This window comes from Electrona antarctica (genome assembly GCF_951216825.1).
Source record: "Electrona antarctica genome assembly, chromosome: 3".
NCBI classification, from domain to species: Eukaryota; Metazoa; Chordata; class Actinopteri; order Myctophiformes; family Myctophidae; genus Electrona; species Electrona antarctica.
The window spans coordinates 3,854,296-3,877,894 of record NC_136808.1 but is presented as its reverse complement, the minus strand read 5'-3'; the positions used below and the strand labels follow the sequence as shown (position 1 = coordinate 3,877,894).

The following is a 23,599-nucleotide window of genomic DNA, read 5'->3' as shown; positions in this document are numbered from 1 at the left end:
TCTCTCTGTGCATGGGTTTTACACGAGGGGGTGTGGTTTAACGTGATTATTGCCACGACAGTGATGCGGTCAGGAACGAGACGTAGTCGAGTTCCGCAAGCATCACTGACGCTTGCCTCCCCTGCCCCCCTACACCCCTCCCCTCCGTGGTAGAAATCAGCGAAGGAAAACGACGCCCCTCTGCACCGTAGTTCACTCCCACTCTCCTAGACCAGGAAATGTGTCACGTTCCCCCAGGCTTTTATTTTTTGAGCCAAACGCGAACGAAAACACAAAAGCCTGTGTATCGAGGCTAGAGTGTCTAGGCTAGAGTGTCTTTTGCTTATGCCCAAATATGGAAGTATGGATTTCAACACAGATTTTGATTGGTCAGCGGCTTTGCGGAATGGTCACGAGACCATATATAGGGGGATAGTGTGCAATTGTACTTTACCTTTTGCTGACACTCTAGACCATTAGTCTGATAAGTCCAAAGTTTCTGACGTCCTGCAGAAGGTCAAAGTGAAGATGACTGACCAGGGGAGCAACAACAACCAGAATATCAAGTGTAATCCCTTTTCTGCCCTTTTCAGCTCACCTCCTGGCACCGCACAGTTTGCATCAGGCCAGAATCCACCTCAGCTGTTTCCTGAACTGTCATTGGAGGACATTGTGGAGAGCCAGTCAAAGTCAGATAATTCAATGTTCGACAGCATTTATGACAATGTTGCCTCTGTGGCCGATATCAGCCGGTCGTTTCACTCCCGTCAGGAGTTTTGTGAGCTGCTGAATATCAACCACATGATCCAGAGGATATTCCTCATCACACTGGACAACAGTGACCCTAGCCTAAGTGCCGGTAATGGGATCCCCCCTCGCTGTGTCTACATGGAGGAAATGGCAGCAGACCTAAAGGGACAGAACTGGCTGGACATGGACAACATAGAACAGGCTCTGTTCAACCGTCTGCTGTTACAAGAGCCAGGAAACCAGCTCATTTACATGTCTTCCTCCTGCAGTGAAGTCAAACTTCCTATTGATCTTGATGCTGGAGAGCATTGTGCCATCCCCTACCTGTATGCATGTTACCAAAGGGCCAAGGAGGAGGTGACAAAAGTACCAGAGAAGCTGTTGTCCTATGCTGTACGCTGTAAGAACCTGACAGTGTCTAACACCCGGACAGTGCTGCTCATTCCGGAGATCTACACAGGCCAGAATGTCTACGGACAGCTTGTGGATCTTCTGCTGGAGGGTGTCAGTGGTGCACAACCGGAGGACCTGTTAGGGTTCGTGGAAGAGGTCATCACTGGCCTACTTGCTGAACAGGAAGTGCGCACATTCAGGGAGGTCATTGTACCAGTGCTGGACAATTTGCAAGGGCGCATTAAAGACTTGGACCTGTACCAGCTTTTCATCTACTCATACCTAGATGTCCTCATCTACTTCAGCAGACAGAAAGACATCGCTATGGTGTTAGTGGAGCACATCCAACCCAAACACCCAACTCAAGGCTTTCAGTACCAGAATAATCTACTGGGATGGGTGCTGAGTATCTCCTGCCTGCCAAAGACTCCAGGGGTGGTCGAGAGCCATGGCTACTTCCAGAATCCTACTCACTATAGTAGCCAAGAAAAAACGGTTCAGGAGGCCAACATACATCAGTTAATGGGCAAACTACATGACAAACTGCACCAGATCCTGAAGAATTTGCTTCAGCATTCCAGTGAGACACGCCACCAGCTTCTCTCTTGGTTGGGTGGCTGTCTGCAGGCTAATGCTGGACGAACAAAGATATGGGCCAATCAGATGCCAGAGATCTTTCAGACTTATGCCTCCGACGCATTCTTCCTAAACTTGGGTGCGGCACTGTTGAAGCTGTGTCAACCCTTCTGCCGGCCACTTTCGCCCAAGCTTCTCACCTTCGAGCCCTCCTACTGTGCCCTCAAGGACCTCAGTGAAGAAGAGAGGCGCATTTTCAGCGTGCATGCTAGAGGTCTGGACAAGGAGACTTGTCTGATACCTGTACCCCCTCAACAGAGTGTGGATTACATCCAGTCTTACAGTCTGCTGACGGAAAATCTCATCTTTACACAACTCACTCTGCGTCTTGGCTTCCACAGACTCCATGAGCAGATGCTGAAGATGAACAACTCTATTTACAAGCTCCAGAGTACATGGCAGGAGGCTCAGCGAACAGGCAGCTCAATGTCTGACCATCTTTTAGGCGAATTAGACCGTCTGATGACCATCTACCTGTCGACTAAGGCCGCTCTAACAGAGCCTGCCATGCTGCAGTGCTGCATGAACCTGCAAGCCTCCTCTGCCGCTCTACTGGTTCAGCTGGGACTGGGGAACCAGGGGAATGATCATTTACCACTCAATTTCCCACTGCTGCCCCTACATAATAGTATGCTCTGCTATGTGCCAGAGTTCTTCATGGAGAACATTGGAGAATTCATAATATTCTCACGTCGATTCGCTGAAAACGTTCTGGAGTCTTCTGCCGAAAGTATAGAACAGATCCTCAACCTCGTCACAGTCTTCATGGGCAATGCGGACAGAATGAGAAACCCCCATTTGCGGGCAAAGTTGGTAGAAGTTCTGGATGCGCTGATCCCTTACATTGAGCCCGTGGCTCACGGTGCTGCTCAGCCAATTACATTCCAGCGAGAGAGAGTCTTCTGCTCCTACCGCCATGCATCCTCCCTGGCCGAGGCCCTAATCACTATGTTTGTAGACATCGAGTTCACTGGTGAACCTCACCATTTTGAGCAGAAGTTTAACTACAGAAGGCCCATGTATGCTATCCTCAAATATATGTGGGGGAAAGACAGCTACAGGGAGAGCATCAAGCATCTGGCTAACTATGCATCTGAGAATCTGGAAGCCACAAACGCTCCGCTCTTCCTGCGATACCTCAACCTGCTAATGAACGATGCCATCTTCCTACTGGATGAGGCCATTCAGTACTTGAGCAAGATCAAACTTCTGCAACTGGAACGCGATCAAGGGGAGTGGGATGGCTTGGCCCCTGATGCCCGCAGAGAGAAGGAGTCCAACTTGCTTAAGTTTGGACAGCTTGGACGCTTCCACAATATCATATCTAATGAGACCATCAGCACACTGGCCTTCCTTACCTCGGAAATTAAAAACATTTTTGTGCACACGTTCCTTGTTGAGAGGATCGTCTCCATGCTCAACTACTTCCTGCAGCACCTGGTGGGGCCTAAGATGGGTGCCCTGAAAGTCAAGGACTTCAGTGAATTTGACTTCAAGCCCCAGCAACTGGTCTCTGACATCTGCACCATCTACCTGAATCTGGGTGATGAGGAGATGTTCTGTGCCATGGTCCCCAAAGACGGACGCTCCTACTCTCCCACCCTCTTCTCTCAAGCGGTTAGGGTCCTTAAGAAGATCAACAAGCCTGGAGACATGATTGTGTCCTTTGGGGTCCTTGCTGACAAAATCAAGTCCCATGCAGACAGGCAGCAGCAGGAAGAGGAGACCTACTCAGATGCGCCGGATGATTTTTTGGACCCCATCATGTCCACTCTGATGCGGGACCCAGTACTGCTCCCCGCCTCCAACGTCACAGTTGACCGCTCAACCATAGCAAGACATCTGCTCAGTGACCAAACTGACCCTTTCAACCGCTGTCCTCTTACCATGGACCAGATAAGGCCAAATAAGGAACTCAAACAGGAGATCTTACAATGGCTGGCTAAGCGTAAGCAAGATATGTTGCATAATATGGGACCTAGTAGCTAACAGTAATACCTTCTCTCAGAACAATAATGTTTCCTTTCTTTGCAACTCTTTTTTTTGCGAATCCACACACACACACACACACACACACACACACACACACACACACACACACACACACACACACACACACACACACACACACACACACACAATGCGCAGTGGCTCCGGATAAACTACAAGCTCACAAAGCTCGTTCAAACATTGTCACAGTACAAAAAATAACTTTGACACTACGGGTGGGCATGTGTGTGAGATGGGCACATCCCATTAAAAAAAAAAACACCTGCAGACATTTGTTGCATGTTCCCTACTAGTCCCGACCCTGACCGACGTGTGGAAATACACAAACGCAGTAAGCAGCTTATAAAGCCTTATGTCACATTCAAAACATGCCTACTCATGTTTGTTTATTGAACAGTCAAAGCTTAGCATGTGTCAACTCAGGCGAACGTAAACCCTTGACCTCCGGTTGGTGGACTTCAACATAACAGTGCGAGCTCTGTTAACGTATAATGTGCTGTTTTCACTGTTGCTACTCTTAAAATGAGCACATCCCTATTTTGTTGGAGTTTCTCTTGCAATATCATGTGCAATTTCAAAACAGTGATTACCAACGAGTGCTCCCGAAGAATAATCACCTGTATGGAATGTCATGACACTCATAGCTCATTACATGTCTACGGTGGATTTTTGAGGGGTGCTATCCCCTCCTATGCCCATCTTTGAGTGTTTTTGTGAACACAAACATTGGCTGATCACCCCATAGCGATGATTTGATTGGCTAGCAAAGTACATATTAAAGATAAAAGCGAGGGCAGAAAACTGAAGATGCCAAAAGTCATTGGCTGAGCACGCCCCTCACTTCACACAAGTGTGATTTATATGAAACAAACACTTTGCAGATAGAAAGAGGATCAACATTTTCAGACAGCTGCAATGTTGGTGGTTGTTTAATACGATCACTTTTCTGTTTGGATGTAAAGGCTGATGGTGACACTCTAGATTATAAAAGATATAATGTTGCAAATTGCGGCTATGTGTGGTGTATTATGAATCATATAGCATATTCATAACTACTTGAGTATGTAATGTTAAACTAGACAGAGCCTAAAATCTTCTCTTCCACTGCTATAGAAATGTTGGGGAGACAGTCCTTACTTACCATATAGTAAAGAATGTTTACTGATGCAGATCTTCCTATACCTAGACCAAAAGGGCTATTGTATTCTAGGGCCTTTGAAGCTTTCTCCCCTATGCGGTCTACCTAGAAACCTAGAATCGCTGGTGCCTAATTTGAATAGAAGCAAAGACTTCTATTTCCTCACTGTGTAGCTGTTTCAACATTGACTTTCTTAATGAATGACTTAACAATCTTCATAATAACATAATAGGAAAACGTCATGAAATGGTTACTAGTGAGTGCATCTACCGTACTACTGATTTAAAATGTACTATAAGAGACAGGGTATTTTTCATGATTGAGGCTTTATTTATTGTGACAAACTGTTTCATTCATTTCTTAGTTCAATTTCATTTATTTACATTTGTGTTTTTAACTACGTTTTCATTATACCTTTAATTCATCATTATATGTTGTTTTATTTCAAAGTTAGAACTCCGTTAAAATGTAATACCATGTAAAAGGCAGGAAGTGCCTATTTCATGTCCGGTGGGAGGAGGGACCTTGAGTAGTGGTTTTCATGTATATAATCAATTGTAATTTCATTTATCTGGGCTGGTTCAACTCTGCCTCAAATTGGCTCCGGAGACTTTGTTGAAACAGTCAACCTTGCGTGTAGATTTTTACATGCAGTAGATTTTCATCTCGTTTTTACCAATATAAATGCAGAGATCCTGAAGAACATTTCACATGCATTCTCCTTTCTTCTCTTCTACACTCTTGTCCGAGACGACACGACATCAGGGATTTTAAACGACATATGCTCAGAGCACCAGCTAGGCTTTATAGTGGAGGGGGTAATCAGTGACTACTTACACCTGGGTAATTGGGGCGTGGCCACATAACTCTGAATGGAGGGAGGTCTCCCTGACTTTCGCACTATATGCTGTGTTCACACGGGCAGATGCAAAGATACATCTGCCGTTTGTAGCTGCTGCAAAAGCCCCAACATCTACAACCCAGCAAGCCAAATGACGTCATTATGATGTTATGATGACGTCCTCCGATGACTCCAGTGACGTTCAGGACTAGGCCAGATCACAAACAGCCCATATGGGGATGATCTTTACGTAATTTCCAGGACGTCTTCACCAGTTGAAATAATATAGCTTATTCTGGGCCAGATCTGACTAGTTATGATATGACTTAAATTGATCTGGCCACGATCTGACTCTTTCTGATTAATCCAGGGACATTCGTCTTAGTGAGCAGAATTGATGTTGGTTGAAATAAGGTGATATTCTGGGCCAGATCTGACTAATCTTGGTTTGACTTGATTTGGCCCCAATCGAGACGTCACACTAATTCGTCCAGGTCCTGACCGTGCTTGCTACAAAAAAGTTGAGCTGGTTTCAACTTCAGCTACAAAGATACAAAGCTACAAATATGCTGTGTAGCTTTGTATCTTAAGCAAACTTGAGCCACGAGAGACACGTTGAGTGAGCTAAAACGAACGAGTTGCCGCGCCGAACGTTGCGAAGTTCACTTGAGCCAACTAAGCGACCCGATAGTAAATCATCGTCCCCCTACAGTGAACACAGTGGAGCGCTCCCTACCCCACTGATGGCTCGTCTCACCCAATCACAAGCCGCGGCGCTCCTTCCAGCCCCTCCCTTTGTGCGGCAGAAAATGAGGTCGCCTCCCTGTTACAACAGTTTCTTGTGTCTGGGTAGTGGGTAGCTAGCTACTAGCTCAGTAGGAAGAGCTCATATGACTCTGAACCACAAGGTCATGGGATTGAATCCTGATACTAGCAACTCAGCATACTGTATGAACAATCTGGCTCCCTGGGGTAAAGAACATTGTAAAAGGCTATTTACTGTTGCTACCCTTACCATTGACAATGCATTGGGCGCTTAATGTTAAATATTTCAAAAACTTCAAATTTCAAAAAAGTTAAATTCGAAACCATGCATGTCCACAGTAAGGTTGACATTTGTGAATTGAGTTTCTCTGTGAAAGTATGAAGGAATATAGAGAGGGACCAAAGTTGTATCATCATTTAAAAGTTAAATATCTAAAAATAAATTGTGAATGGAGTTTCGATGTGAAAGTATGAAGAATTGTGATGTACTGAAATCTTCCATGACTTCCATTATAATTTTCCAAGTAAAATGTTTCTAAAACTACAAAACATTTCAAATAGGTCTACCTTAACCTTTGTTTCCACTTTTCTCAGGGAAGAGAGAGCAAGCAGGTGTAGAGCAACTGAGGGCTACGAACCAGTTGCTCTATCTGCCTCTTATAGTAATAAAATAATAATAATACATTTTATTTATACGGTGCCTTTCAGGGCACTCAAGGTGAGCGGTGCAACTGTACTGTGTGGGGGTACCCGGGAGGTCTCCACAACATCCAGACCACCAGGAATGCGGCCAGGGGGGGGGCGGCCCGGTTCCAGCGAGCCCCCCCCCCCCCCCCCAGTTACCGTGTGGGGGTCCCCGGAACATCCAGACCCCCAGGAATGTGCCCAGGGGGTGGCCCGGTCCGGCGAGCCTTCCCGTGTTCGAAATGGTTGAGAAATGGCAGAGTTACCGTGTTGCAGCTTTCCGTGCTCGGACATACAGATACAGGGAAAGACACAGGGACATACACAGGCGCGGCGGGGGAGGGCCCGCCCGGCAGGCCGGCCGGCCGCTCCGATGCGTGGTAGTAAACTGTATACTCTCTCTCTCTCCCTGGCTCTCTCTCTCTCTCAAACACGCTATTAAGAGTTTAATAACGCAACTAAGACTACATTTTCTATCAATAATAAGCAGTGTAAAATGTAGTTCATTGGGAGGTAAAGGGAGACGCTTTAGTAAGTAAGGGAGGCCCGGGCTGTCAATCTCGCCTCAGGGCCCGTGGAACATTCTAACCGCCACTGAACATACAGTACATACATGTACATACATTGCTACGTAATGGAGTGATGGGTGATGTTTACCCGGACAATTATATTTTAGCAATTTTCATAATGTTGCTGATGTCTGAGGTGGGTGGGTCTTTCGGTACCTTCATGATGCTCAGTGACACCTGCATCCAGTGATCTTGGTACAATATAGAAATTGATCTATTGAAGATTCTGACGTTCAAATGTACATATTTTTTTGTTTTAATTGTATTGATGTATTGTTGTATTGTGTTTTCTGCTTTGGCAATGTAAACGTATGTTTTCTCATGCCAATAAAGCCCTTTGAATTTGAATTTGAATTGAATTGAATTGAATTGAATTGAATTGAATTGAATTGAATTGAATTGAATTGAATTGAATTGAATTGAATTGAATTGAATTGAATTGAATTGAATTGAATTGAATTGAATTGAATTGAATTGAATTGAATTGAATTGAATTGAATTGAATTGAATTGACATCATAGAAGGTAGGTTTGTTTCCCTGCCCACATTCCCCCAAATATTATTTGACAATAGCAGGTCTCTCATCTGGCTATATGAGAGTACTGTTGCACCGATAGCCTAACTAATAATGCATGGTGGGAACACTTCAGTGTGGTTTTCAATGACGTATTTATAATGTCTGACCAATTTGCTGTACTGATTCAGTATATACACAGATTCACGGAAGTTCAAACACCTACAAAATCAGACAAGGCCTTATGTTAAAAAGGGAAGATGGAACAAATGTTTTTGTAGCGCTGAACATTCAACTTGACATGCTTGAGATCATTACCGTATCCTCAGGGTGAGCCGGTCTCCCTCTCTCTCCTGCACTGAAGCTGACATGAACATGAAAGCTCAGGAGGGAAATTGAGGCATAATTGCAGAGTGGAGGGGAAAAACGGTAATCCTTGAATCATTAGTATATGGACTCTTTCCCCTCCTCCGTCATGTTCACCTCCTCCCGGTTGCTGGTCCCGCTGCGCCGGGCCTTTTCAAACCTGACTGGTTTCTGTCAGCTCATGCGAGACAGGAAGCTCTAAACTCTCCCACACCCTCGGCTCACGTTGGGCAAGACCTACGCTGTAGAGTGTATCACTTTTTGGGGGCGCAAGTTGCGGGACTTTGGCGGAAGTACCGCTCAAGGAAATGACGTTGACTCTTTACAAATCAGTTCTCCGTGAATGAAACGAGTGTTGTGATTGGTCGAGAAAATATTGTATCTGGGGTGAAATACATCTGACAGGTGTTCTGGACGGACACTTCTGCTGATACGCTCTCTGCCTTAGGTTGTGACCAGGCTTTTCTCTTTGCAGGTGAGTATGGCTGGGGCCGAGGCTAAACACCCGGCTCCTTTGTAAGCGATCCCATAGGGCAGGGGTAGGCAACCTTTATTATCAGAAGAGCCATTTTTGGCCCAAAAACGTATTACAATTCTATCTGGAGCCGCAAAATATGTTTTGCATTAATAAAGCAAACTTTAATTATTTCAGATTTTTCTGGTCTTTCAATATTATATTTGATTGTTTTTTTTCTTCTCAAAGCATATCAAGTATACTCTACCAGTAAGCCAGTAGCATTGGTGGTGAAAACAAACAAAGATGTATTATCATTTTATCTGGTGTACAGGCAACATTGTTTTGCAATATCAAAATGAAAGAATAACTTTATGCCTACTACGAATTCAATAATACATTATGATTAAATGTAAGAAAAGCCACGGGGAGAGGACCTATAAGAGCCACATGTGGCTCTAGAGATGCAGGTTGCCTACCCCTGCCATAGGGCCTGGCCGTTAAACAGGAGAACAAAATGCCACACACACATGCATGCACGCACGCACGCACACACACACACACACACATGCATCCACAGAGACACATTACACATGGTAGCGAAGAAAGAAAAACAAAAGTTGAATAAAATAATTCATATTTACGCACGCATGCAGATACAGAAGAGTGCCCAAACATGCACCCACACATGCATAAAAACGTACAGTCCAAGAAATAAATACATAAATAAAGTGTGTGTGCGTGTGCACGTGTGCACGTGCGTGCGTGTGTGTGTGTCCAGCGGTGTGGTTCCGAGACACAGTGGCTGAGCTGATCCCCCCCCACCACAGCTTCAAAGACATGGACATTTCCAATGGAGGTTAGAGGTGACACGCACGCACGCACGCACGCACGCACGCACACACACACACACACACACACACACACACACACATACAGTACATTCACTGCTATTGTCACTGTCACTCCATCCACTGTCACTCTGTCACTTGTCATTTGTAGTTTTCAGGAATCGGGTAAAATATGGAAAGAACAAGCAAGTGGATCAGAACAAGGAAACAGCAAGACATATAATATTATAATATTAATCTCTCAAGAACAGATTCCGAGCAGCGCTACTGAATCTGTCAGCAGGGGCATTCAGAACGTGTATATACATTGTTGTATAGACCAATTATTTGTTTACAAACATTGGGACTGGGCGCACGGTGACTGTTTCATGCAATCAATTCCCAACAGATCTCCAAACCTGTTGTTTTGGGGAGCGCTGGTTTCAGTCCATTCAACCTCCTCATGTGAGTTGGCTAGTGAGATGCACCCTAGGAGACATTTATACTTCAAAGCCCAACAGTATTGCGCACAGAGAACAGCTGACGCATGCTGTTGCTTATCAGTGTGATGTCGTCTGATAATAGTACAGGAAATCTATGTAAAATACAGGATCAACCTCTAACTAATTGCAAAAAAAACGAACTCAGCTGATTTTGCATCTTCAATATATCCTGAATAACAGAAAGAAAGTTGCCTGGAATTGTCTGAGGGGAAAGTGTTGAAAATGGCCTGTACAGTCTGGCCACCATTGACATCCTATTATAAGGCAATATTTTCTAAATTTCCTTATGCTTTAAGTAGCATGTGACATATCAAACTAGGTTGTTGTCATGATGCTGAAGCCATTCCAAGCATTAGTTTTGCATAAAAACACTCATTGGGCTAAATTTGGCCATAGCAACTTGCCCAAATGTGCTGACCTCATTACATTTTGGCAAGTTGCTATGGCCAAATTTAGCCCAATGAGTGTTTTTATGCAAAACTAATGCTTGGAATGGCTTCAACATCATGACAACAACCTAGTTTGATATGTCACATGCTACTTAAAGCATAAGGAAATTTAGAAAATATTGCCTTATAATAGGATGTCAATGGTGGCCAGACTGTACAGGCCATTTTCAACACTTTCCCCTCAGACAATTCCAGGCAACTTTCTTTCTGTTATTCAGGATATATTGAAGATGCAAAATCAGTTGAGTTTGGTTTTTTTGCAATTAGTTAGAGGTCAAATTACATTATTACTGGACTATAAGGCGTCTATACACTGACTATTGAAGAGGAGGGCTGAGGGTGGACCAAACAGGCCAACATCCTGTTATCCACATTCTATTGGGCGGCGCCCCCAGAGGCAAATTCAAATGGAAACATGCGGAAAAAAAGCATAGGGTGCTGTTTTTTCCCTTTTTCTGCTGAGGGGCCCAATAAAAACAACCTGTCACCACGCTGTGATGACACTCTGTCACCCCTTCATTACACTGTGTTCACCCAACGCAAACACTCGTCATGAGGAAGTGTTGACAGAGTGTTGGAGTAGTATGTTATTCGGACCACACTGTCACCCAACTCAAACAGTGTCACACCTCTGTCAACTCCCGGTTCATCCTCCAAAACAGAGGAACACATCTCTCTCTATCCCAGGCACTGATGGAAGTACAAACATGCTTTACTTTAAGTAAATGTATCAATACCACAATGCAATGTGAAAAAAAAAAATCACACCCGTGTGAACTGAGTGGTGTAAGGTCTTATATAGTCTTATCAGCTGTGGTCTGACGTAATGTCTGACGTAATGAAATCACACCCGTGTGAACTGGATGACCATAGCAACCGTGCACATTTTTTGCGCACAGACAGACAGACAGACAGACAGACAGACAGACAGACAGACAGACAGACAGACAGACAGACAGACAGACAGACAGACAGACAGACAGGCAGACAGACAGACAAAGCCAGTTGTAGGAGTGGTTTACACCACTCAAAAAGTATTGGCATCAAAGTGTACTTAAAGTAGCCTACATAACATACGAAAGTCTTGAAATAGAAGGTCACCTGAGATGTAGTGGAGTAGAAGTATTGAAAATGGGACATACTCCAGTAGAGTAAAGATCCCTAAACATTTTACTTAAGTACAGTAGTTGAGTACATGTACTCAATCCTAGGGTTTCTCAAAATGTATGCCGTGGCATACCAGGCCAGTTATCACATTTTTTTTTTTTCAATATATTTTTATTGAGGCTCTGAAATGTCACAACTGTTCAATCGCAATTCAATATATATAGAGCCACACATTTTTCTTTTTTCAACACAACATAGGAAAACAACAAGTAGCCTACCACAATACGGACATTACAATGCACAGACGAAAAAACAAAACAAAAAAAAAGACAAAACGAGTACACCACAGTCTTGACATGATTGTACATTACAGGTCACCAGAGTCTTTGTTATTCATACATTTATTTTGTATAAGTTTGTTATTTTCAATAACTTCTTAGCTAAATGACTATTCTCATGTGCCTTAGCCACTTATACAAGTCAAAAGACACATATTAAGAGAAATCAGAAAATGAAACATAATTATTTAAACATGCATTCATTTGAATGTTGTGGTCACCATCATCTTATAATAAGAATACGAATAATTATACATAGACATCTCATATAAAAGTAGACTCAAGTAACATTCTTTGGCATTGGAGAAGAGAGAGAGAGAGAGAGAGAGAGAGAGAGAGAGAGAGAGAGAGAGAGAGAACCGGAAAAATGCGATAAACACCAAATTGAGACTACGAAAACACCAAATAACGCATGCAGAGCAGAATTAGGACGATACCCACTAATTATCAAAACCCAAAAGAGAGCATGGAAATGATATAACCACCCAAAGGAAAGTGAACCAGACACGTTCCACAAAAAGGCCCTCACACAAAGCGAATCCCTGGAAAGCTGTCCCCTCAGCCAGCTAGTTCTGGGACTAACACAAGCACAACCAGACAGAAAACAAACCGGACTACACCAAATCATAAGAAAACAAAAAGAAAGCTATCTTACACACTGGAAAAGATCTACTCAAAACCAGAGCAACATGGAATGCTATTTAGCTCTAACAGTAGCAGAATACTTGAGCACTGTAACTGATCCAAAACTAAAGAAAACATTAACTCGATATAGACTCAGTGAACACAGCAGTTGCAATTGAGATAGGCCGCCAGACCTGGCTCCCAAGAGAAGACAGACTATGCACCCACTGCACACAAAATGAGGTAGAGACTGAGCTACACTTCCTAACTATCTGCCCACCAAGACATCAGAGACATATACTTCCCACGGATTACAATCACCCAAGGAGAGTTTGAAAACATGACTAATGACAAAAAACTCCCATATCCGTGTGAAGTACAACAATGTGCAAACACAGCAGCGAGATTTGTGAGCTGCTGTGACAGGAGAAGGATGTCAAATGGAATGCAAGCACCTCAAGGAATACATCATGGTGTGTACACTGTTCACACCCTACACTGCTTACAGCAAATGACCTCGGTACATAGAAATTCTGTTATATAAACAGAGAAACTAACTTTAATTCAATTACAATTGAATACATTGCTGCTACTTGTCGCAAATGTTTTTATACTAAGTGAATGCAAAAACATTGAAATACTGCTGTCAACTTTCAAAAGTATAAAGCTAACGTCTCCTATATGGATGTATAACTATCTCAGAAAATGCACAATCTTTGTATAGTTTCACAAGATAGTATTACCCAAAGTGTTAATGTAACACAGCTCTGTTTACACCTATATTTAATTCCTATATATATATATATATATCCAATATTTATTTGTAAATACATCATTTTATTTTGATTGTCTTGTTCCACTTCTGCTTTGTCAATGTAAACGTACGTTTTCTCATGCCAATAAAGCACATTTGAATTGAATTGAATTGAAATTGAATTGAGAGAGATAGAGAGATGGAGAGAGTGAGTGAGTGAGTGAGTGAGACAAGCACACACGTGTAGCAGAGAAGCTCAAAAGTATAATATGTCCCCTGGTCCATAAGGATATCCTTTTGGTGTAGTGGTTAAGATCTTGGACTTTCATGCGGGAGACCCGAGTTCGAATCCTGGGTTTTACTTTGGTGCCGTGACCTGGATCGGGTCTCGGGTCATGGGACGTGAGTGTAGCAGAGTGTCTCAAAAGTCTAATACCGGTATCTCCCCCGTTCCATAGGGATATCCCTTTGGTCTATTGGTTAAGATGTTGGACTTCCCCGTGGGAGACCCGAGTTCGAATCCCAGTCGTTACACACACACACACACACACACACAGATGGAGGTGGAGATATGATTGCCTTTAAGAGACACAAATGGATGTGCCTCTCTCCTCCTATTGATGAACACACACCATCCATTAACTCCTATCACAATGCAGGGCCTGCTCATTTAGGCTACAACTATTCAAACACACGCATGCATACCACATACAAATGCAAACGCCAATACAACACCATACAAGACACACACACATGATGCACACACACAAACGGTGGGTGGCATGCTCATTCAAGCTGCTGTTATTACCATTATTAGGAGATGAGCACAGTGTGTCTTTGTGTCATCGGGGTCTCAGGTGTTTATCAGCCTGTCGCTTCACACGACGGCTCTCTCTCTCTCTCTCACCCACTCTGTCACTATATCTACAATATTGCTCTTTATGTTTATCTAAATCTTCTGTTACCACCATCTTCTCGTGTCTGGAGCGACGACACGACATGCTAGCTACAGTTTTATTTACAGATGGCCATCGCAGTGTTATTTCTGAATAATCGCTGAGCTCAATATCAGACCACTGTCTAATCAAACTCAGAGCACCTGCTGCGTTGCTTGATTGTGTGTGCCATATCCAACATGGCAGCCACGTAAACAAGTGCACAATGCTGTTCCCAATCCCAGCCAAACATTGCTCTCAAGAATATTTTTGAAAACATTCGAAGCGAGAAATAGACAATGCAGTAACCGAATTTTGATTCTATTTGATCAACACTTTCTGTTGTTTTCCGGGGCAACACGTTGCACTGCACCGTGACCTGGCATAAATGAATGGACTATAGCCTACTTTCACTTCAGTAACTTTTGGGTCAATTTATTTATTTATTTATTGAGTAGCCGTTTAAAGCTTCGCGTCGGAATGTAATCATCCCATCGGGGTTAATTTCTCAACAATCACCGGCAACAATCCCTTCGATCTCAGGGATAATGTTTCAGTACTCTGCAAAGTATTCTGGGCCACTTCTGAGACGCTTGTCTTTGTGATGAAACCACACAAACAAGGTTTCTCATCAAACTTCAAGGTCTGTCACTTGTTGTCTAGATTATCATTTCTGGTGCTGATGTCCCGGGGTCTGCAAACGGATGTTTTATTCATTTGAATGTGTGGTTGTTTTTCTTCACCTTTCTTCTCTGATTAATGGATAATATGAAACAGCACCGAGGTAAAGGCTCCAAGTTGAACAGATTACCCAGTGGTATAAAGGAATGCTGAAGTGAAGCCCCTCCACTCTCTTTTTACACACTTAATGAGACTGAGGATGTTTTAAGTTTGGGAGCGTATTTAAGCAATATTACACGAGAGGGTTGCGGTGAGGAACGAGACGAAGTCGAGTTCCGCAAGCATCACTGAAGTGGCAATAATCACGTTAACCCACACCCTCGAGTTACCCTTAAAACTAAGAAAACCAGATGTAGTCACTAAGACCACAAATGTCCCAAGAAACTAGCTAGCCTAGCCACCGAGTTTGCTAGCGCTCTGGGAGAACAGAGAATTCTTTGTTTTGATTAGGTGGTGAATAGTGCTGGTTTAACCCACGGCTAGAAGGCTGTTTCAACCAATCAGATTGCTTCCTCGAAACGACCTGTGGTATAATACAAAATATCCTCCGGGGTTTGACATTGACTATAATAGTGAGAGAACAAGATGAGGCAGATCTAACAGCCCAAAGGATGAAAAAAACAAAAAGAAAGAAGAAGGCACACGGATAAACAACGTACTCCTCCATTAGGTTGACTGGATGAGTGTAGAGAAGAAATGATGGCGGTGAATGTAAGAGAGAGAGAGAGAGAGACAGGAATACAAATCATTGTTTATACCCTACACTGCTTACAGCAAATGACCTCGGTACATAGAAATTCTGTTATATAAACAGAGCAACTAACTTTAATTAATTTGAATACATTGCTGCTACTTGTCGCAAATGTTTTGTATACTAAGTGAATGCAAAAACATTGAAATACTGCTGTCAACTTTCAAAAGTATCATTATGTTATAACTATATCTGACAGAAAATGCACAATCTTTTTATAGTTTCACAAGATAGTATTACCCAAATTGTTAATGTAACACAGCTCTGTTTACACCTTTATTTAATTCCTATTTATATTCAATATTTATTTGTAAATACATTGTTTTATTTTGATTGTCTTGTTCATCTTTTGCTTTGGCAATGTAAACGTATACGTTTTCTCATGCCAATAAAGCTCCTTTGAATTGAATTGAATTGAATTGAATTGAATTGAATTGAATTGAATTGAATTGAATTGAATTGAATTGAATTGAATTGAGAGACAGAGAGAGAGAGAGGAGTTATGCAAGACACGACAGGAATCAGATTTGAACTCAGACCCTGACACCCAATGAGGAGCAGCGAATTACTGACAGCATCATAGTCAGAAAATAAGTGGTAGGAGTTCAAATGTTTCAGCCGAACGTGATGTTTGTCGAGTGACACAGCCGTGCGACAAAGTACAAATAAATAAGCCTTAACACGTACCTGTCTCCCTGATCAGCTCTTCACTTGAGAGGTAGTTTTTGAGAGTGCACCTTTCTTGAAATGAGTTCTTGAAATGATTTTGAACCCATTCCAGGCATTAGTTTTGCACATAAAACACTACTTGGGCCTTATCCACTTGCCCAAATGTGCTGACCTCATCGCAAGATCACATTTGTGATGACGGCTATGTCCGTTTTTAGCCCAAGGAGTGTTTTTCTTAGAAAACTAATGCTTGGAATGGATTCAGAATAATGAAAACCCCCTAGTTGGTCACACGCTACTTAAAGCATAATGAAATTTAGAAAATGTTGCCATATATTGCTCGTTAATGGTACCCCAACTATGTAGTAGACAGTAGACACCTTTACAAACACATTGGTGAAGACAATTGAATGCCACAGACGAAAAACTAAGTCCACACTATTGATCCATAATGTATAAATGATAGATAAGGGGTCAGGACAACGAGGCCTTTTCGTGGAGGGGTCAGAATGAAATTTGGACTTAGACTGTTTTTCGTCTGTGGTAATTATTGGTAAGAAATGTATTCCCAAATTTGACATTATTCTGACAATATTCTCTGACTATGATCAGAAATAACACCTAAAAAAAAATCCCCATCAGTATATGGTATACATGTCACTGTAAAATATTGAGCGCTGCAGACAGAAGGATTTATAAGGCAGCCGTGGGCTGTAGAGCCACTTTATGAGCTGGAGGCAGCCTCTTGTGGGCAGGCATGCCGCCATGTTTTACTGCCAACTCTCTCCCTCCTGTTCTAACACATTCCCTCTGTCTCCTGAGGGGAACGCTCCACCTGTCATTCAAGGATGACACACATGCACGCAGGCACACACACACGCACGCACAAACACACGCACAAATTATCTTTCTGGGGGGAAAAAGCACTAAAACGAAATGGACCTCTGTTAAATTGTGGTCACTAATTTAAACATGTGACCAGTGAGGACAATTTCCCTTCTTTATGCTATCATGTCTGAAAAATGCTGGGATAAAATGTATTATGTATCCGGAGGCAGCCAATGAACAACAGTCACATAATCTTAATATTCCATTTGGTTGGTACCACAACCACAAATTTGATGCAATAAGGCCTATTTGTCAAAATATGTCTGTGGTGCCTGCTTAAACAGAGAGTGTAGTGAACTGTGACATAGATGACAGAAGAGTGACCAAAACAGAGGGAATAGATGTAGTAGGTCACGACAGCCATGAGCAAAATAAAAAAAAACACTCTAATAGAACAATAGCTGCCTGATTATCAGACTAAAGCGTGAAGCTTAGTCCACTCAGTGAGTGGGCGGGGTCTATGGTCTGGATCCATAACAATATTGTGCTCTTCATAACATATTTAATCCAGAACTGATGGTCAACATGCAGGTCCCATGCTAATTGGACCTAATTGGAAACCAATTTTATAGTAGGCTGCTTGGGTCGCTATGGAGGCTCAGAGACACTCCCATTATAACTTATCTCAGGTAATCCATGCATGGGTGTGTTTGTCAAAATGGGAGCTCTATTGTCTTTCTCTAGAGGTGTGTTGTGTTAAGTAGTAAACGTGTGTTCTGTCAGGTGTCATTAAGGAGCAGAGGGAGTCCGAGGAGAGCTGTCAGGTTCTGGAGTAATGGACGTCTTCTCCACTGATTGCTAACAGGGATGGAGTCAGCACAAACAGAAAATTGGGAGCGATAACTTGAACAGACAGGCACAGCTGGTCACACGAGTGAGAGGGAGGAGTGTGTGCGTGCGTGCGTGTGTGTGTGTGTGTGTGTGTGTGTGTGTGTGTGTGGGTGGGTGGAGGGGGAGCACAGTCAAAGCAAAACAAGAGGGAAAATAGGGGAGACAAAGTGGTAAGAAAACGTCTTTCCATTTTGTACATTTAATGTACAAAATGTGGACAACAATATTGCATGGCTGTCATGCTGTGCCATGTGGGTGTATCTGGTACAGTATCCTACCATGGTTGTGATGGAGACTATGAAATGGTATATAGAGACACACAGGGACTACAAATTCCACGCCCCCAAATGAGACAGCGGACCCACTTCTGGTCCGTTTCAACGGTGTACTGCAGCTGTCAATGCAATCCCTATGTCTATGAGAGGCATCATAAAATACCCTAATTTCACTTTCAATTTTACTGAGGCTGTAGCGATTTTCTTTGTGTTCTAATAAAGTTTCCCATATGTTTGATTTGTCCTTTTCAATGTCACATACCTGTAGGCTACCTGCCATCTGAATATGCAACCCACAATGTACTGTAATATACTCCATCAGAGATTAAACAGTGCTAGCATTGTAAATCATTGTTAAAGGGGTCGCACGGTATATACGTCACGGTCGCATCCCTTGAGGTTTTCAATACCCAGATATATTTGTTGTGTTTCGTTTTATATGCTATGTATTTGTGGAAAATTATCTAAACAGCATCTTGCAAGACTCATTATTTAATTCACTAGGTAGTTGAAAATGTCAGGATATGCCACTCCTCCATTTAGCTGGGTTATTTTCCCAACTAGTATTCAGCCAAGTTAATTATAGTTTATAGCCTACAACAAGTTGACAACGGTAAAACACACCGTCGGAGCTCCGCGGTAAGCATATATAAGCCCATGACATACATGTTCAAAATATAGACATGAATGAACAAAGTCAGTCAAGTGGTAAATTAAATGTGAAATACACCCTTGGACCAGAAGTGGGGCCGCTGTCTCATTTGGGGGCGTGGAATTTGTAGTCCCTGTGTGTCTCTATAGTATCTTGGTGATTAAAGGGATTGTAACATACATTTTTTTTTTGTAATTTTTCTTTTTTCTTTTTTTTAGGTTTTCTGAGTTCAATTGCACCCACAAAACCTGAACTTTTAACATTCAGTAGATTTTCTGTGGTCTGGGGTTTTCTGGCTCAAACATTTTCCTGTGGAGTGTGATGTAAGAGCCAGCCCATATGACAATGGGATTTGCCAGCAGATGTCACTGTTTTCACTGTTTTGCCTGTTTTCAATGCAGCTCAAAGGCACCACAGACACAGAGAAAATCCTAGACCACAGAGAATCCACTGAATGTTCAAAGTTCAGGTTGTTTGGGTGGAATTGAAGTCATAAAACCTAAAAATTACAAATAAATGAAAATTAATGTCATGAAACCTTTAACATAATTCTGATTGAAATGTCAAATACAAATACATTCTGCATAACCACTGAACAAGAAAGATACATACAGGTCATCACTCACTCTCTACACCTGCCTTTATCTCCTCGCAAACAACCGTGTCAAATTATTGTTTCATCACTGACAATGTTATGTCACACCACAGAGCATCAACACATCCACGCAGCAAACGTTTCATAGCCATAACAAGAACAGCAGTATCAAGATAATCACTCAGCATCACAACAGGCCACGCAAAGGCATGGCCCGAGCTGACATCACAAAATGGTTTAGATTTGAGCCCAATTAAAAATGAATTGCTTGAAATGAGTGCTGAGTGCTGACCCTCGCCGAATTGGATGCCAGTGATCTGGTTTCTTACCGTGGGCCAGCCGGTACCTAGAGAGCGAGCCTCTCTGACACACTTGTCAGCGTGGGAGAAAACCCAGAGGCTTCTGCCCGCAATAGGCTGAGAATTATAGCTACTTAATACTATGCTACTGTATGTGGTTGACGTGTGTGCGTTCGTGCATTTGTGTGTGTGTGTGTGTGTGTGAGAGAGAGAGAGAGAGAGAGAAGGAGGGAGGGAGAGAGGGAGAAGCGTGAACTGAACTTGAACGGAATTAACTTCTAAATTTGCGTAAAAAGAATAATGACGGCCATCTCTATCCATCTATTTATAAACTCTTATTTATAAAGCAGTTTTAAGGATGCACGTTGACACATATTCTAGTTATTAAACATTCTGGAAACAGCCAGCCAATTGGAGACGGTCTGGACTCTAGCTGAGCCTCGGGGGGCGTGGTGTGGCAACCATTCTAGTGCGATCCCAAAACATGCATCAGTGACCTGGAGGAGACAGCTCCATCTCCATCTCCATCACTTTACCATTGCTGGCAAAACAACTATACCGTAGCTGATACACGGTGGTTGGCCTAACGACAAAGTAGACATTCGAAAAGTAATTGTTCCTCCAGGCTATGAGATGTCAACCCTAGAGGCCAGGCCCATGAGCATACAAGAATAGCCTACAGTAGTTATAGTGCAGCTAGTTTGATATTTTGATGTAATTTGCTGTAACCTTAATTTCCCTTCAGGGATTAATTAAGCAATATTACACGAGAGGGTGTGGGTTAACGTGATTATTGCCACGACAGGGATGCGGTGAGGAACGAGACGAAGTCGAGTTCTGCAAGCATCACTGAAGTGGCAATAATCACGTTAACCCACACCCTCTCGTGTAATATTGCAATTATACAACAGTTACCCTTAAAACTAAGAAAATCGCTGAAAGAATATATTTTTTTAATGACATTTGTAGTCACTACGACCACAAATGTCACAAGAAACTAGCTAGCCTAGCCACCGAGTTTGCTAGCGCTCTGGGAGAACAGAGCAGCTGAATTCTTTGTTTTGATTAGGTGGTGAATGGTGCTGGTTTAACCCACGGCTAGAAGGCTGTTTCAACCAATCGCTTCCTCGAAACGACCTGTGGTATAATGAAGTGTATTGCATCTCATCTCATATCTCGAGTAGTCCTATACATCAAATTCATAGGACTTGGTTCCAGTTGGCCTGGGTTATCTATTACCTGTATATGCCACCTGAAGTGGAAGGGTCAGGACAAGTATATCGCTATGTGTTTCATTAATTAAAAGCCCTCCAACGTTTTCTACATGGTCTAGCCATCTTGTTTTCTCTTTTAAATGGAACTAAAAGAGGATGTCTCACAAGATGGAATGAGTACAACGTTTTTACAACCCTTCAACATGCATTTGACTGTCACGATCTGTCTCTTAATGTTGCTCCATTCCCTTTGGCCACCTCCATAGTCTAATTTAGTCACCGTTACCTGCACACCTGTTTCCACTTCCTTGTACAGTACGTCCTGCTCCTGCCAATGAATTCATTTCACCTTGCACCTCATTGTTTAACCTGACACCATAGAGCGGTGAGGGCCATTTGTGGCCCCCGGGCCACCAGTTACCCATGTATAGCAGAAATATATAAATGTAGATACCGCACGCTGCCATGCATTCATTGGAGCGATGCATCATCATTCCTACCTAACGCCGGGGCTCCACCGGACGCGTGCGTGCGTCAAAAAACGAACCGGGGCAATTTTAAAGCAGTCACCGAACGCAGCGCAACGCAGGCAGTGGAGCCACCCTTCATTGATTAAAAAGGGAACATTCCCTGACGGTGACACTGACGCGCCCGGTGGAGCCCCGGCATAATGCATGCATGTCCCACGTATGCCTATTGAAGCAGGAGACAATTTAAATCTTCATAACTCACTGAATTCTCAATAGATTTTCACAGAGTTTCGATTACTACAAATGTGATATAGGAAACTTGGTTTAAACTTAAGCTATTAATTTAGGCTATAGATAGTAACAGTAATGTTATAAGAGTCCAGGGTATACTTCCGAGTCCTGACTCAGGCATATTTCTTGCAGTGGAGTTAAGGCCAACTGCTCTACAATAATGCTGGTGGCATGCGGCTCAGTGGCAATGAGGTGTCAATGTATTTATGTCTATGACCTACACACCATGACATTGATTATAGCTTTGTTCGAGGGATCAAAGCATGAGGAAAGTGTGATGGGAGAATGATGGCTGTTGACTAATGGGTCATTCAACTCCAGTCACCTCCCCCATACTTGATCTCTGCTTCTCCATATATCATGGATCCATCCCACCAGCAGTCCAGATAAATTGATTATTTTGCAATCAATGAGCTTGAGGATTCACTGTTTGGTTTTTACCAAGACATTCTCTATGTATTGTATAATGTTACATATTGAAGTGTTCCAGATATTGTACACTACAGCATGGGCGTCAATGGGTATGTGTCAGGATCTGCCTTCCGTGTGTTGTTTGGTGTTCATGAATCTTATTTTGAAGTGATGCTTTTGTGTTTCCTGTCCTCCTTTGTAGTAGTAGCCTACTGCCTTGTCTCACCTTCCCTGATTTTTGGTTCTTTGTTTCACCTGTGTCTTGTTTTCCCCAGCCAATCCTTGTGTTGATTTGATTTGAGTTCACCTGTGTCCTGTTAATCTTGTGCCTATTTAAACCCTGTGTTTGGTTGTGTTCTCTGTTGGATTATTGTTTTGTGTCCTGAGTTCCAGTTCGGTTTTTGTTTGCTAGTGTTAAGTTCCTGCTATTCTTTGTTTGAATAAAGAGTTCCTCTAAGATCCCTATTTCCTTGCATTTGGGTCCTACTTGAAAACCACCTCCTGACAGGTATGGCAGGATATGGCAGCTGTTGTTGGAAAAACAACAAAGGAAATACATATTGTGCTGCATGTTGTCTTTAGTAGCTATAGGTTACAATCTTATTTTTAAATAAATGCCTAATTTGATTTGATTTGTTATTTCACATTTTTTACATTGTAAGCTTCATGGCAGATTGGCAGGGTTCAGTCTCAAAGACACTCGACTTAATATTTCTTTGAAAATTAAGGGAAATGGAGGAAAATATGCCCCCCCCCCCCAAAAAAAAAGCGGCAGATACCCGCACATACCCACAAAAATGGAGGTAATTGGGCTATACCCGAAAATGTGACGTGTGCACGTTGCGCACGTGCTCGCTGAACTGACCTATGATAGTTTTGTGGGGGATCATGACACTCTGGTACATGCACTGTATAAGAGCTAGGGGTTATCTA

General features: G+C 42.8%; 2 protein-coding genes across 2 annotated transcripts in view; one reads left to right on the top strand and one right to left on the bottom strand.

Annotated features, from left to right (window-relative positions):
- Window positions 1-23,599, bottom strand: part of LOC306920623 (UDP-glucuronosyltransferase 2A2-like) — a gene marked incomplete at both ends in the record, with an annotated part of 303,140 nt that overhangs the window by 80,240 nt on the left and 199,301 nt on the right.
- Window positions 508-3,747, top strand: LOC306920549 (ubiquitin conjugation factor E4 A-like; the record flags this gene model as incomplete). Its single annotated transcript, XM_079497362.1, has 1 exon — window positions 508-3,747. One exon carries the CDS (start codon window positions 508-510, stop codon window positions 3,745-3,747), a length of 3,240 nt encoding a protein of 1,079 aa, XP_079353488.1.